This window comes from Zymoseptoria tritici, chromosome 8 (genome assembly GCF_000219625.1).
Source record: "Zymoseptoria tritici IPO323 chromosome 8, whole genome shotgun sequence".
Taxonomy (NCBI): domain Eukaryota; kingdom Fungi; phylum Ascomycota; class Dothideomycetes; order Mycosphaerellales; family Mycosphaerellaceae; genus Zymoseptoria; species Zymoseptoria tritici.
Window position 1 is genome coordinate 1,253,940 of NC_018211.1, and position 14,269 is coordinate 1,268,208.

The 14,269-nt window shown below is 54.4% G+C and overlaps 6 protein-coding genes across 6 annotated transcripts; 5 read left to right on the top strand and 1 right to left on the bottom strand.

The window, feature by feature from the left end:
* Positions 1–1,452: 1,452 nt before the first annotated feature.
* On the top strand, positions 1,453–2,400 carry MYCGRDRAFT_110482 (uncharacterized protein; the record flags this gene model as incomplete). The annotated part of the gene is made up of 1 exon (XM_003850001.1): positions 1,453–2,400. The coding sequence occupies one exon, from the start codon at positions 1,735–1,737 to the stop codon at positions 2,398–2,400; it is 666 nt and encodes a 221-aa protein (XP_003850049.1).
* Positions 2,401–3,698: 1,298 nt separating this feature from the next.
* MYCGRDRAFT_110483 (uncharacterized protein) lies at positions 3,699–6,308 on the bottom strand (the record flags this gene model as incomplete). Its single annotated transcript, XM_003850313.1, has 5 exons — positions 3,699–3,934; positions 4,004–4,125; positions 4,649–4,932; positions 5,015–6,095; positions 6,151–6,308. 5 exons carry the CDS (start codon positions 6,306–6,308, stop codon positions 3,699–3,701), a joined length of 1,881 nt encoding a protein of 626 aa, XP_003850361.1.
* Positions 6,309–7,620: 1,312 nt separating this feature from the next.
* MYCGRDRAFT_105487 (LysM domain-containing protein) lies at positions 7,621–8,373 on the top strand (the record flags this gene model as incomplete). The annotated part of the gene is made up of 4 exons (XM_003850002.1): positions 7,621–7,749; positions 7,802–7,903; positions 7,975–8,040; positions 8,102–8,373. The coding sequence occupies 4 exons, from the start codon at positions 7,668–7,670 to the stop codon at positions 8,143–8,145; spliced, it is 294 nt and encodes a 97-aa protein (XP_003850050.1).
* An 875-nt stretch (positions 8,374–9,248) lies between these two features.
* Positions 9,249–9,686, top strand: MYCGRDRAFT_95203 (uncharacterized protein; the record flags this gene model as incomplete). Its single annotated transcript, XM_003850003.1, has 1 exon — positions 9,249–9,686. The coding sequence occupies one exon, from the start codon at positions 9,249–9,251 to the stop codon at positions 9,684–9,686; it is 438 nt and encodes a 145-aa protein (XP_003850051.1).
* A 1,480-nt stretch (positions 9,687–11,166) lies between these two features.
* MYCGRDRAFT_110484 (uncharacterized protein) lies at positions 11,167–12,346 on the top strand (the record flags this gene model as incomplete). The annotated part of the gene is made up of 4 exons (XM_003850004.1): positions 11,167–11,505; positions 11,813–12,013; positions 12,212–12,216; positions 12,275–12,346. Coding segments are annotated over 4 exons (615 nt in total), but the record flags the coding sequence as incomplete, so codon positions are not given.
* Positions 12,347–12,964: 618 nt separating this feature from the next.
* HTA2401 (histone 2A) lies at positions 12,965–13,574 on the top strand (the record flags this gene model as incomplete). Its single annotated transcript, XM_003850005.1, has 2 exons — positions 12,965–13,045; positions 13,257–13,574. Coding segments are annotated over 2 exons (399 nt in total), but the record flags the coding sequence as incomplete, so codon positions are not given.
* Positions 13,575–14,269: the final 695 nt, after the last annotated feature.

The following is a 14,269-nucleotide window of genomic DNA, read 5'->3' on the forward strand; positions in this document are numbered from 1 at the left end:
TTGCATTCCGATGCCACGTCGAGAATAGAGAGCCATGGAATGCGTCAATCCGACAGTGCCATGTGTTTTCAAACCAGCTGCCACGTGTGGGCGCAGAAGCTACAGATGGCGCCGCATCCCGAGAGCGATGACTCGGCGCAATAACATGCGATCGCGAGAGGCGAATGGCACCATTGCAGAGCCGCATCCATCACAGCTCGGATTACCGGCCGAATTAATGGCAACATATCGCCGCTCGGATCATTCAACGAGAAGCGTCCATGTCGACAAGTGGGAACCACTGTACGAGCTCTTCAGCTTGCCTCTCAACAGGGCACTTCCCGAGACAATCAATGATTCATGCGTTATCGCGAGTAGACGCCGACTTTGGGGCCAAGATTCTTGACTTCCAACTTCCGTGGCAAAAGTCGACTCCTGCACAAGGTCTGACAGATCGAGTGGCGCTTTTGAGTGCGTCGGCACGTCTTCCACGTCACCACCACTGCAAGATGTAATTTTCTGCAGGTCCAGCTGAGCAGAATACTCTTGCGATCTTGTGCGACTTGAGCGCAGCAAGTTGAAAGCCCAGACTGCCCAGTCCACTCCGCTCCACGGTCGAACGTTGAGCGCCGATTGTCCCACGCCCGAACAGGGCGGAGGATGATGAGGAGGCGCACAAGCGAAGGTTATACTCAATCCTGCGAACGCCCGCTGCAAGGTCCGGAAGCTTGTCCGCTGTATCGAAACAGGTACATTGTGCATTTTCCACTTGAATGCTCAAAGTTCTGTCAACTGCATGTACTATGCCAGGGTATCGTAAGACCAAGTGGGTGCTTGCAGGACAACGGGCGACGGATCTGAGATCCGAGCGAATCCTTGCCTAGCAGAGATAGTTGTGGTAGCCGTTGACGGCAACGTGCTCGTGGAGACGGTCGGACAAGCGGAGGGAGCAGAGATATCGTTGGCGCCCGCATTTTTCCAATCATGTCCAGCCCACAAGGAGTCGATTCATGTAACGTTGGACCCGTGTCGTACCGCTTCCGTGTCGACAATGGTCGAGGCTTCGTTTGCACCACCAGCGAAACTGACCTTAATTGACTCCGCCAAACGAGGAGACGACTGGGCTCTGTTATTAAGCGAGTGCGGTTCGTTTCAGTGAAACAATTGCGATATGACAGACGTCGTGGTACAGACTGTCTCATCGTATCCATCAATTGCCTATCTCTGAAACTCGGTGGAACCCTGTCAGTCCCCAATCCACCGCCCTGCATTTCTCCGGCACTTGACCACTCCGACGGTGCACTTGGCAGGAGGCGGCCAATAGCGGAGCTTTTCGCCCTGGCCGGTAACGGTTGGATATCGGCGCTGTACAGAAATATGCATAGATGCATCTGGTTGATAATCTGGCTGTGGAGAATCTGTGCGTGGCACGCAACTATTCACAACACGCGCTAGCGATCCCAACACGACTGCTGTGTGGTCCAAAAGGTGCTGTGGTACAAATGCTTTCGCGACTCCTCCTGCGACAGTGACCAGTTCTTTTTTCCGCACTCCTCTTGTTCCACCAAACTTCGCGGCTGTAACCCATCTCGCATATCCAATCTTCACGTACCCGGTTTCCCACGGCAAGGCTGTACACTGAAACGCCGACCATCTCCACGCTCTGAAAACCATCGCAAATCTCCGTCCAGCATTCCTCGACCTTTTCTCCAGACGTCGCCTCTCCGCGAAAGCCACCATCACGCAAGCAAACACATGACCAGCACAAAGACGTGTATGAACGTGCCCGATCTTTCTGGCATCGAGGCGTTTCCCATGGACTTCGAGTTGCCGTCGCTTGACTCTGCATCCGATGCAGGTCGAGCCAGACCATCGGATCCCAGCAACGACAACAAGCGTCACGACAGCGCTCGAGCCAGTATCTGCAGCAACGACACCGACCGCAGCAGCACCTCTTCCGGCACCACATCTTCATCCACCAAGAAGAGCCACAAGCGTGTCCGTTTCCAAGAATCCGTCTGCTGCTCTTACTACAATGCCGACCTCGATCCACCTCGTCCTGAACCCCGACCGATACCTCAACGTCGGGCATCCTTCTGGCAACGCATCACAAAGGGCAACTGGTCCGGCGAGTTGGATCTGCCAACACGATCAAGCATGTACTCGATCCAAGTCGGAAGCAGTGTTCCAGACATTACGGAACTAGGCACCGTCAAGCCTGCGAAGAGATCGTCGTTCGCTCCTGGGAGGAGTGCTGCTCCGATATACTCCATCGAGCAGCCTCTGCGAGAGTCGGCCGGCCGAAGATACGATGGGACGCAAACGACGGTGAATTGGAAGGCAAAACCGGTGGTGGCGAAGGGCGATTGGAATGAGCTGTTGGGATCGAGGCCAAAGCCGACTCGGACGGTGACCTATTAGGTTATTCTGATCAGCGTGATCATACGCGCTGTTGACATTTAGCGACGGCGTTTTGGGAAGCATTGATATTTGGCTGAAGAAGAGTGTTATTGTCCTTGCGCTTGCGTTCACATTGTCCTTGCATCCGCATGGTTGTTCCAATCACATGGTCCCTCTTCCGACAACCCGTCGCAGTCCTGCATCTCCGTCTTGTGAGGCTATGTTACGGGCAGTCCGCCGTCAGTGCCTTCAGCTGACATGTTTCTTCAAGCAGCTGCCATCGTCGATGGTCTTGCAGTCGGTGGGAACTGAGAGGCAAGGGCGAAGGAGTCAGCCAGTTTTCAAGAGCTTCGCCTTTGGGTATGACTCACTCAGGAGGGTCTGGTCTTCGTAGATGAGATCCGGGTTATAGCCAATATGGTTCGTGTATCTAAAACAGAAGGACGGAAGGGTCAGCAGTGGTTTGGACGCAAATTGTCTAAGGGCAGGCTGAGAACCGCCAGCGTAGCCCGAGAAGACCATCTCGGGTAGCTGCAGGCCTTCTGCCCTTTGGTTACTTACGCCAAATCGCAAATGCCGACCTTCCTTTTGTAGATGTCGTGGGCGATGTGGGTGAGCGTGTCGCCTTTCTTCACAACGTATGGTATCGTCTTCGTGGCGTGGCAAGGCAGACCTGATGCGCGTGTGTGAGCATGTCGTCCTGGGATGCTGCTGCCACACCTGTTACTCACCCAGCTTGCGACACTGTGCGTTGTTCTGCGCATCGACGACCGCAACGCTCAGGAGAGCAGCAATGATGGTAGTGACTTTCATGTTGGTTGGCGAGTTCTCGATCGAAGGATAGTCGAGTTGTTGAGGGAATGATGAGATTGTGCTTCGGAGGTGCGACGACTCACGCCTCCTCCTTATGCCTGACGTGAACCCGGGACAGTCATTTCCATACCATGCTGCCGAAGTTGAACCTACGAGCAATGGAGCTGGCTGGACCGGCGATTGACCAGGGTTTTGTCGTTCGCCTGACGACGACGACTCGGCGAATCTGACGCGAACACGATTCCGTTGCCAGTGGAGACATTGCTTGCACCTGTGGGAATTTGCTCTTCGTCCGTCCAAGAGTATTAACGGGATATCATCCGTTCCGGCCAGGTAGGATCATGCAGGTATCAATCGATCGATGAATTCCGAACAGGCAATGGATTCGGGACAGGTGCAGGCAGCTGGCGATGTGCCGGTCCGTATCGAACGCCTCGACGAGTTCCCTTACCCAGCAGCGCATGGGTACTGTTGGTCGTTCATTCTTCAAAACCGAAGCTATTCGTCTAACTCAGCAGCGCGGGCTCGATCGTTCCGTCTGCTTGAAATTCGACCGAGTTCAGCCACTGCAAGAAGTCCGCGTCGTTATCGATGTACACCTGGAATGGATCGACCCATGTGTCAGGCTGCATGGTCTCAACTTCAGTCGCTCGAGGAGCAGGTCGCGATAGCACTCGATCCAGCACTTTCTTGATGGCGTTGAGTCCCATTGCGCATATTGCATAATTGCTCTCCTCCGAGCCTGATGAATGCCGATCATGTCAGCCATTGTAGATCGTCTATTCGAGAAGGTTGAATAATTGCAACTTACTGACTGCCTCGAGGGCGGCGACAAGTACACTCAACTGCTGCAGAATCTCGGACCGCGAATATCCGGCATTGGAAATTTGCTTCTGATCTCGCTTTAGCATTTCCATTGCGAGGACTCCTCCACTAGGCACACCGTAGAACGCCAGCTAGAGTAGCCATTAGCTGCGGTCGGCGCAGCGCCAGCAATTCATGTAATCACCCACCACGTCGACTATGTCAACTTGATACTCGTAGCACGATTGTCTCAACCCATGCGCTTTCAGAACAAGTGTCAAGAGACTCCGTGCAGCAGCGATGAGCCCTGAGGAGTCGACTTTGTGCTTGTTGAATAGTGCCCTTTCTAGGAGGAATTCACCGTGGCGAGTTGCTTTTGGCGTGCCGTTGTTAGCCATGCACCTCTGGGTTCGAGCTTTGACAAGAGGTTCTCACCACAGTGACTTGAGACCAGGCACTGAACGTCGATGCGACGCCAACGTGAGTTTCGACCCGGGATGAGAAACGTGGGATCATGTTGTATCCTGGTCAAGACGGTCTCAGGATCGATTCTGGCGAATTCTGGCATCGAATCTATCTGTTGCTGATGCCGCATCCGGACAGTTCTGGATGTTGTCAACACGAGGCAACTTTTTGCGCCTTTTTAACTCACCGGATACGATCTTGTAGGTCGTGCAGGTTCTGGTACTTTGTGCCAATGGCAATTTCCAATATGTCTTCCCGGATCACAGGTCGTTGCCACTGTATCCTGCGCCACGTCATTCGAGTAGGTGGACCTGACTTGAGCACCCCAACATCGCTCTTGACGAGGGCCGCTTGTAGATCGGCCTCATGCGAGCAAAGCTCGTCATCACTCAGCTCGTGCGGTTGTTGTAGCACCGAGTAACGATAGCTGAGATGCGGTGGTCGTCCCATGAACGTGGCCAAAAACTTGTCCTGAGCGCATTCGATCGGTCAGCAACATTTAACGGCCCAAGCTAGCATCTCAGATGGGTCAAGCGGAGTCTGTGGCGCTTACCATGCTAAAACATATCAGAAACAGTCTTATGCGAAGCTCACAGAGGAAGAACGGCGTATGGACATCCACACGCTTCTCCAGGTGAATTCCCGCGAGCACGATAGCATCAAACGCTGCGCTCAGGCTGGTCCAGACTTCAATCGAGGTGTCGCCGCGGATGAAAGATACTACCAGCATCCTGTCATACAGGAGACAGACCATGAGGTCGTTGCGGCTTCCACATCTTTTGCTGAAGTCTATACATATGTCGATGAGATGCACCTGCTTGTCCAGCAACCGTGCCCGGCCGATTTTGGAATAAGATCGAAGTGCCGGATCATGTAATTGTAGAAACCCGAACAGCATCCCGATAAGCGATAAGAGTAGGCCCACGGACTCCCATCGCAGGTGCTCGCCAGTTGCACGAAGCGCCCAATCTATGGCTGACAAAGCACCATCGGCGACAAGAGGACGTTGTGTATTCCGCCAGGTCAGAGCTGACAGCTTTGCCAGAGAGTGTGTTCGCGTTGCCTCTGTAATCAACGGCAACATATGGTCCAGCCAAGCGTAATAGATCGGTCTGTAGATCAGGAACGCTTCTCCGTCCCCTGATTCGAAGCATCGATCCACGAGATTTCGTATTTGCTCAGCATCTTGAAAGAATGACAGCACTTCGATTCCCTGTCTGATGGCAGACTCTGGGATGCATTCGACGAGGGGAGTCTCGGGAGCGACCTCCGGCGCTGCATCAATCCCCAAAGTGTCGTTGAGCTCCGCGACCACCGCAGACGAGCTTGAATGGCCAAGGAACTCCGGAATCCGGGTCCTGTCAGAAGGCTCCATAAGAATGCCAGCAGAAGGGACACTCAAGATCCCCTGAAACCGATCCGTTGCTGGTGCGCTCTCCGCTCGAGTGCCTGTGCGACGGGCGGCATTTCCATCCTGTGGCAGAGCCGCTGGCGAGTCCTGTGGAGGTGCTACAGAAGTTCTCGCAGAGACGATTGAGGTAGTCGCTGGCGAGGGCAGTATTGAAGGTGTCGATTTTGTCAAAGGCGCCGGATGGTAGTAGCATAAGTTGACTGCTCCGCGTCGAACGCATCGACTGCAATGTGGAAGTCTGTGATCGCAGGACAGCTTCTTTTGCCGGCATGGCTCACAGCTCTGAAGCTTTCCATTTCGACGTTTGACGGGTACCGTGCGTATAGTAGATTCCAAGACCATTGCGGTTTCCCGGAACGAGTCGATGGAGGAGAGAGAGCCACGATGGCAGAGTGCCTCTGATGATATATGCAGAGGCATTCGGAGTTCGGAACATCATGTTATTGGCCTGGCGGGCGAAGGAGTCGTGCTAATCTGTCTGCATTTTATCGAAACGAAGTGTCTCAAAATCTTGTGGCATGTGGCTTGTCACCTGGAGCAGTCGCAGTGCCCTCGGCGCTTGCGAGTTCGGATTGCTAAACTGCTGTCCAGTTATGCTAACTGCACAATCATCAGACCCTCCCACGAAATTGTATGCACAACCTCCAACTCACCTCGTACTTGGCACTGTGTTGAACTTTTCGATTCAATTAGTCGTACAGTCCAGCAGATGTAGGTGTATACACACGCCTGCCACTCTGACGGCTGCCAGGAAGCCATCCCCAGAGGACAACACCACATTTCGGAGGTCCATCTCTTCTCCACCCTTTCCCCTGCGATCGTTGCACCACAATGACCGAGTGGGACTCCCTCTTCAAAACAAAGGTCTTGACTCCTGTCTCATACCACAGCACCGTTCGGATCGCCAGGAAGGATATGCCCACAAGCCTTTTGCATATCAAGGCCTGGCCTGGCCATCCGGAAATTCACCAGCGGCTGTGGCATCCAGAATAGTGACAATCGGCATCTTTCTGACCACGATCACGAGCTTCATGTTTCTTTTTGCATTGCGATACGAGCTGGACTTCGGAGGCCGTCGGATAGGTTCTAGGCCTTGCCCAGTTTCAGCGTCATTGAAGTCAAGGTGTTCAGGAACAAGTTGGCCGGATCGTCAAGGAATGCATGTCCAGCTATTCTTGGGACCCATGTGTCTGCTCCGAGCAATGTCCATCGGTTGGTATATGGACGTACCGACACTTGCCGGAAGATGGCTGTGCACATAGCGCTTTATTTCAACATGCAGGGATACTGCGTGTGCGGGAGCGTGGGTAATGAGAGAGTCGGCATCTCCAGAGGTCCTGCTTCTTCATCACTGCCATGCTTCTTGGAAACGACACTATTGTGATCGGCCAAGTCTCTGTGGCTATTTTAGAGATCTCATCCTGGCGATGAGTTCAGCTGGACTACTGGCCGGATCGACAGGTCAGCGTGAATTCTGACGAATCTTACCTTGCTGGTCAATCCATGCTCTCCCGGAAGGTTCAATGTCGGCAGATGGACACGAGCCGGCAAGCGTTGCATTTCACAACAATGATCAAACAAGCTAAGATGCATAGCCTGGTATTGGCAACAAGACCGTGCTGCTTGGAGGCACCGCCGCTGCATGACGTTCACTGCTCACAGCGGGTATAAGAAGACAGCGAAATCGCCTTGCTTTTGGATCATCACGCTTTCATTCACTCAACCGGCACTCCAACAGCTCCGAAGCCATTCCAGGTCGTCCAACAAACACAACTCCCAACACGCATCCGTCAACATGCAGTTCACCGCCCTCGTCGCTGCTCTCTTGAGCGTTGCCGCCGTCCAGGCCCAGCGGAATCCAATCACCATCACCCCTCGTGAGTACCAGCACAGCAGGTCTCATGAAGGATGTCCTAACGCGCGATCCAGAATTCGATTGCGGTGCCACCAACTCCCAGCAATACGTCGCGCGCAGTGGAGACACCCTCACCAAGATCGCCCAAGAAATCTACCACGACGTCGTGGGAGTCTGTACGCATGCCCCGACTTTTGCGATTCCTCGACATCGACGTTCACGACATGTGCTGACTTCCTGCTCGCAGGTGACATCGCCAGGGCGAACAACCTGGCCGACCCAAACAGGATCGATGCAGGCACGCCCTACACCAGTGAGTACACCCATCGGCACCTGGATGATCCGCAAAAACTTGCTAACGTTCTCGCCCATAGTCCCGATCAACTGCCAGACCTACGACCGCAACAGCTGCCTCTAATCTCGAAACTTCGGGATGTGGTTGCAGTCATGACTACCACCGGAATTGCTCTGTGTCTCTCTGGAGTTGGAGTGTGTTCTGAGGGTTGTCGTGCAGGGGCATTCTGGTCTCGCCACGCAGCACGGGAGTTGTAGACCGGCATTGGAAGGTTGCTAGCTCGAGGATAGACGGAATCCGAGTTAATCTACGAGGTAGCTTCGCCAAACAATCCATCGATCTACGCTCGCCTTTTCCTCCTCTTTCGGCTCTGTTCTGCCACAGGCGTCCTCATGTCGTGACCGCTCATTTCAATACCATGCCTGCTCCGTCTTGCCCGCCGTTCTCTTCTTTGCGATAGCTCATCGTCGTCTGTATTCGACCGTGGGTGGCCGTGTCTGCTGGGCCCAGATTGGTGAGGTGATGCCGACGAGGCGTACTCAGGGAGCGAAAGACAGTGCCTCAGTTGTTGCTCACACTCTTTACGTCGCCACGGATGCTGCCCATGGTGCGTCGTGCGGTCGGTTGTGGGTCCTTCTGGAAGACGGTGGCTGGAACTTGCTGTTGTCAGCTCTCACAGCACAATGTCGAGGTCTTCTTCGTTGTCGAGGCGCTGTCATGTATGCTGTAGTGTACGAGTTTGGTGCTTTGCCTCCATTGCTGCGCTTCCCTGGATGATGAGGTCCCGGCGGTGGGACTGGCGACTGGCTTCTGTCGGCGGCAAATGCTGCGATGTTCAAGACGTAAAGAGAGTAGATCATGGAATGGTACTGCTCGTCGTGGAGTTATCGTGAAGGGTGCAAAGGCTGTATTCCATGTAGATGGATGTTCTCGAATCATTTGCGTTGTCGGATGCGTGGCGGCGTACTCGGCTGTGATCAACAAACGTCGTGCATCGCCTTTACAGCTCCCAGACCGCGACTTCACATCCGCCAGCCAGCAAACTCTTCCACAACAGCCTTCCATTACCATTCCACACCAGCAAACATCCGAGATATCAAAGCAACGACGACATCAAAGCACGCTGAAGCAGAATTTGGACCATTCCACCTCCCTAGCAAGTCGCATTCCGATTCGAGCCAACGACCGAGTTCGCCAGCATCACAACAGCCGCCGCAACAACCACCATGTCTCGCACCAGACCGATCTCCTTCGCAACCGGCGGTGTCCACGCCACCGACGCGCCCGTCACCCTCTTCTACCGCGAGCCCGATGACCGAAACTACCACGCCTGCGGCCTATACCACACCCCAGGCCTCCACGCCGTCATCACCGTGGCCCTCGACGCCATGTGCGACACTCCCGGCCGCACCATCTTGCGCACCGACGACGGCTCTGGCGCTGCAGTCTCGGTCGAGGGGCTAGTTCATATCCTCGCCACGGAGACAAAGCTCGGCGGAGGACATCTGGACAGCGTCTACGTGACGGTCTACTCCTCGGATCCGTTTGCTGTTGCCGGTCCGGCGGCGGCCGCGTTGGCTTCGCCGGCTGGCCAGGCGCAGAGAGTGGCCGCGGGAGAGCGGATTAGCTTCAATGAGAAGCACGGCTGCTGTGCTATGCAGTAGAACACCGCAAGGTGAGTACTTCCATCCCGCATCCTCAGTGACAGAGAGCATCAAAGCTGATACAACCGAGATAGAGAGCTACCACGGGCATCGCCGCAGATAGATAGGCACAACAGTGCCTTCGAGGCCCGAGAACAAGTTCGGCTCTTCTCCTTTCTCCCTTTCCATCCCACGTCCACTCTCTTCCCCAATGCGAGCTTTCTTCGCGTGATTCCCCCGTCCCGTCTCTTGCTGTCCCTGTTGCGTACCTTCACCTTGCTGCTAATCCAGGTTTGCTTGTCTCTGAAAGAACGAATTGAAGGCACAAAGAGCGATTGAAACGGTCTTACCTTTACGCAAACAAGATCCATACTGGCATAAAATAACCACGCAGCGTGGGGATCCAGGATATATAAATCCACTCCAGACCAAGACAGCGAAATGGACCTCACAAGAGAGAATTGGCCCAGGCGACTCTTGACAGCAAACGAGGCACTCCGCTTGCCAGCAGCAATTCGAGAGTTCAACCACTGGTGGCGAGACGAGATCGCTCGGCGCAGGTTTCCCTTTTTCCTGATCACCTGGTGGAGCGACGGGCGCTGCTGTGTGCACAATTCCTATGGCTGTAGTCAGTGTACCAGTGTACTAGGAGGGCCCCACTCTCAGAACGCTTCCGCTGCTCGAGCTCCAGATATGCGGGATATAAGCAGCAGTCGGCCGTGGCGATATTTCCAGGAGCACTGGGTCGCTGGCACATTGTCCGATCAAGACCGCCGCAGGCAGCATCGACCAGAACAGCATCGGCCGAGACAGCATGAAGAGAGGCGATCGGGCACTTTCCCTTCAAGCTGTGTCTCCGTTCCTGCATTCAGCCATCGCACCATGCCGATGGTCCTTCGTTGCGCGACGGCAACTTGTACATTTTTCCACATCGATCCGAGAGCATCTGAATCTTCCACCAAATGACGGGCGACTCCTTCAAGGCCCGGATTCCAGATATGACGGTCGCCGATCTATGCATGCGTCTTCTAGGCTCGCGGACTGGCAGTGGCCGCCTATTGCTGGTGTGGATGACGGATGGTAGCAGGCGCTGCCATCGGAGAGAGCTAGGGCATGGGTCGGGTAGTGTGTTGGAGGCACTCAATCGAGACGACAGCGGAGTACGTCTGAGCAGTCGGGCGCAGAAGAGCATCGTCATTTGCACGGCGTGAAGAAGCTTTGAGGTACGGAGGATGGTTCGGCTGTCGAAGATGTGGTTGTCGAAGGGTGGGATTCCTTTGTTGTCCTGGCCGGCGGAGCGGGTCCAAGCGTCAAGTTTTGGAGAGGGCGTGGTCTGCCAAAGAGGGCGTTTGACAGCAGCTAAATCTTCACCAACAACAAATTCCAGTCTCTCTCATCATCAACATCACCACCACCACCACCACGCGGTACTCGCACTGCTCATCACCACCAGCGCTTCCAGCTTCTCCTTCTCTTCTCCGTCCACTAACCACGCCGCACCATGTGGCCGCAGCTCAGCGCACTGTGTTGCTGGAGCGGTGCATGCACGGGCAACCTCTTCCCCTACCACACAGACATCATGCAGAGGATCTCTGCCATGGCGACAGTCCGCTCGCTGCTCGACGAGCATGCACCTCTCATGCCACGAGCGAGCTGTGCATGCACGAAAGTGCAGCATCTTCGTTGGCCAGGCGGCGGCACACCCAATTCCATCCTGCCCATGCCACCACCCATCATGCCTCCAATATCATCAGACCTGCCTTGCAGTCTGCTGGACGATCCAGCACGCAAGTTCCATCTGCGCGGCGTGCGAACGCAACTCGAGTCATATTTCCCGAAGGTAGGTCACAGCTCGTCTGCTCGACTCGACTCCGTCCGGCGATATTGTCCATTTCTACGCCATCACCCTTTCACATCCTCTTGCACCTTTGCTGAATCACGAACATCTCTAACCTCTTTCACAGCAACCGCTGAGCCGACACCATACTTGTTGAAACGAGAGTTGAGGCACTTCCTGGACATCAAGCACTGGTTTCGCGACGACTTGCCGGCGACATTCGATGAGCTCCTGAAGGAACCTCCATTGGACATCATAACGCAAAACAGATCTCAGTCGACAAATTCGCTGCCACAACGACCTGGGACAGCACAAAGGAGTGATAATCACAGAAAACTGGGAGGAAGACAGTCCCTGGCTGAGAGTGAGAAGGTTCACAACGCTCGGACCAGACGCCAATCCCGAAGCGTCGGGCAGTGAACTTGAAGACGAAGAACATCACCAGTATCTTGGATATACAGTGCACACCATCCCCATTGAGTATGCCATCGACAAAGGACACATAGTCCAGGTCAGCACCATGATCTTTCACTATGTCGAGTTATACGACTATTGAAGACTCGTGCTGGAGTCTACCGGCACCTGAGATTCAACTCTCACGCCTTCCACGCCGGGGAGAGACAGCCTCTCCTACCGGTTGCATGCCTTGACCAGGAGCTCAATGGCCTTGACGACCATTGAAATCATCTTGGCTGCCCGTCACCTCAAGGTGAGGTAAGTTTGATCACGTTTGGACAATTCATACATGATCTTTTGCTGATATTGGCAGCAGGATATTTTCGGCATCATGCACACGCCGGCCTCCAAAGGCCTCGCAAGAGCGGCTACAGCTCTTTCCTCTACGGTTTGTGTATTCGCTACCACTCCATGTGGTTTTTTTCATCTCATATCCGGTCACCGACTCCTTTCTTGCCAATAGCGAGTTTTCCTTGCTCTCATTGCCAGCTCGTGGAGGGCCCTCACCTGACTTGCCAGCGGACCACCCGGACATCAACGAACGAGAATGCAATTGGAACGACTCGACATACAACACATCTACAAGTGTACTTCGACTTTGCTATCCCCATTCGAACACTATATCGTCGAGACCGTCACCACGGAACATCAGCCCGCCGCCTGCCAATACCCGTTGGCGACCCCTCTCGAAAGCGACGAAGCCTGCACGGTCCACCAGTCTCCCTCGTTGTTGATCCCATATCTGCACTAAGCCGAATGCGAGACAAGTCCCGCAAAACCCTCCCGCCTGACGGAAACGCGCTTCGTTTCTTCCAGCTCACAACATCCCACGCATCCATCAACACCACCACGACCGCAACCGCACCGACTCTCTCACGCATCAACAACCACCACACCAATACGCACGACCACCTCGCCTCAAAATCGCAATGGCTGGCGGAAAGGGTACGTGATCGCACGAGCTCGAGAGGCACAATCAGACGCATCTAACAGGTGCACAGGCAAGACTGGTGGAAAGACTGGCGGCAAGGCGGGTGACTCGTCTGGCAAGTCGCAGAAGTCGCACTCGGCCAAGGCTGGTCTGCAGGTGTGTACAATCTCCTACATACTTCCTCAGTCATCTTCGAGGACAGTGACTCGAGGCTGGCGCGTCGCAAACCACATTCCAAGACTCGAGGTTCACCCTCAGCCTCCAGACGGTCTGCAAACGCGCCCGTCTCTTGTCTGCTGACCTCCAAACCTTCTCACTACAATGCGCACCATCACAAGACATCATACTGACCAACGCAACCTTACAGTTCCCGTGCGGTCGTGTCAAGCGCTTCCTGAAGAGCCAAACTCAGAACAAGATGCGCGTCGGCGCAAAGGCCGCTGTCTACGTGACCGCTGTCTTGGAGTACCTCACCGCAGAGGTGCTCGAGCTCGCTGGCAATGCCGCCAAGGACCTCAAAGTCAAGCGCATCACTCCCCGCCACCTTCAGCTCGCCATCCGCGGAGACGAGGAGCTCGACACCTTGATTAAGGCCACCATCGCCTTCGGAGGTGTCCTGCCACACATCAACCGCGCACTCCTTCTCAAGGTCGAGCAGAAGAAGACGAAGAAGATCGATGCCTAGGCGCACACAAGCTCCCACGGCATGAAACGACTGGATCAACAGACCACACTACACATGAGATACCCATTGGCTGTTTGAAGAGTCGCACCTACGTTCAAGGACACGTGACACTTGGGTTTGGATATCATGGACCAAGTGCTTGCTTTTGCGTGTCGAAGGATGGGTGTGGCCCAGTTCTGTCTTTCCTTTCTTTCTTCTTCTTCACTACTACTTGTTGCTCTCGGACATGACGGAACGGTCTTCTGGCGTTGGCGGGGGGTTTCTTTTGTGGAGAGCGGACCTGTCCTCTGATGATGGCTAAACGCAAACGGCGCGAATACGGGGTGCGAATGGGGTCTTCCATCTTGAAAGACTGCTGAAGTACCGGACAATGAAAATCAAATGTGTGTGCAAACTGAATGTCCTGTCATCTGTCTATGGTGTGACTCAATTTTGCGATACGTCGTCCATGCCGTCTGCTTGCATGTGCTCGACAATGTGTTCTGCAGATCATCTCGTCGTTTCTCAGCCCTTTTATACCGAACAGGTGAGTGCATATGCTACCGCTCATCTTCCTGTCCCTCACACACACAGCGCTTCTACCACATGCGCCATCGCCTTCTAGGAACTCCCTCTTCTCAAGCGTCACCATTCTCCTGCTCAACAAATAACATATTCTTCCAACTGCCCAACCATCTCCACCCCCTCACCACCTC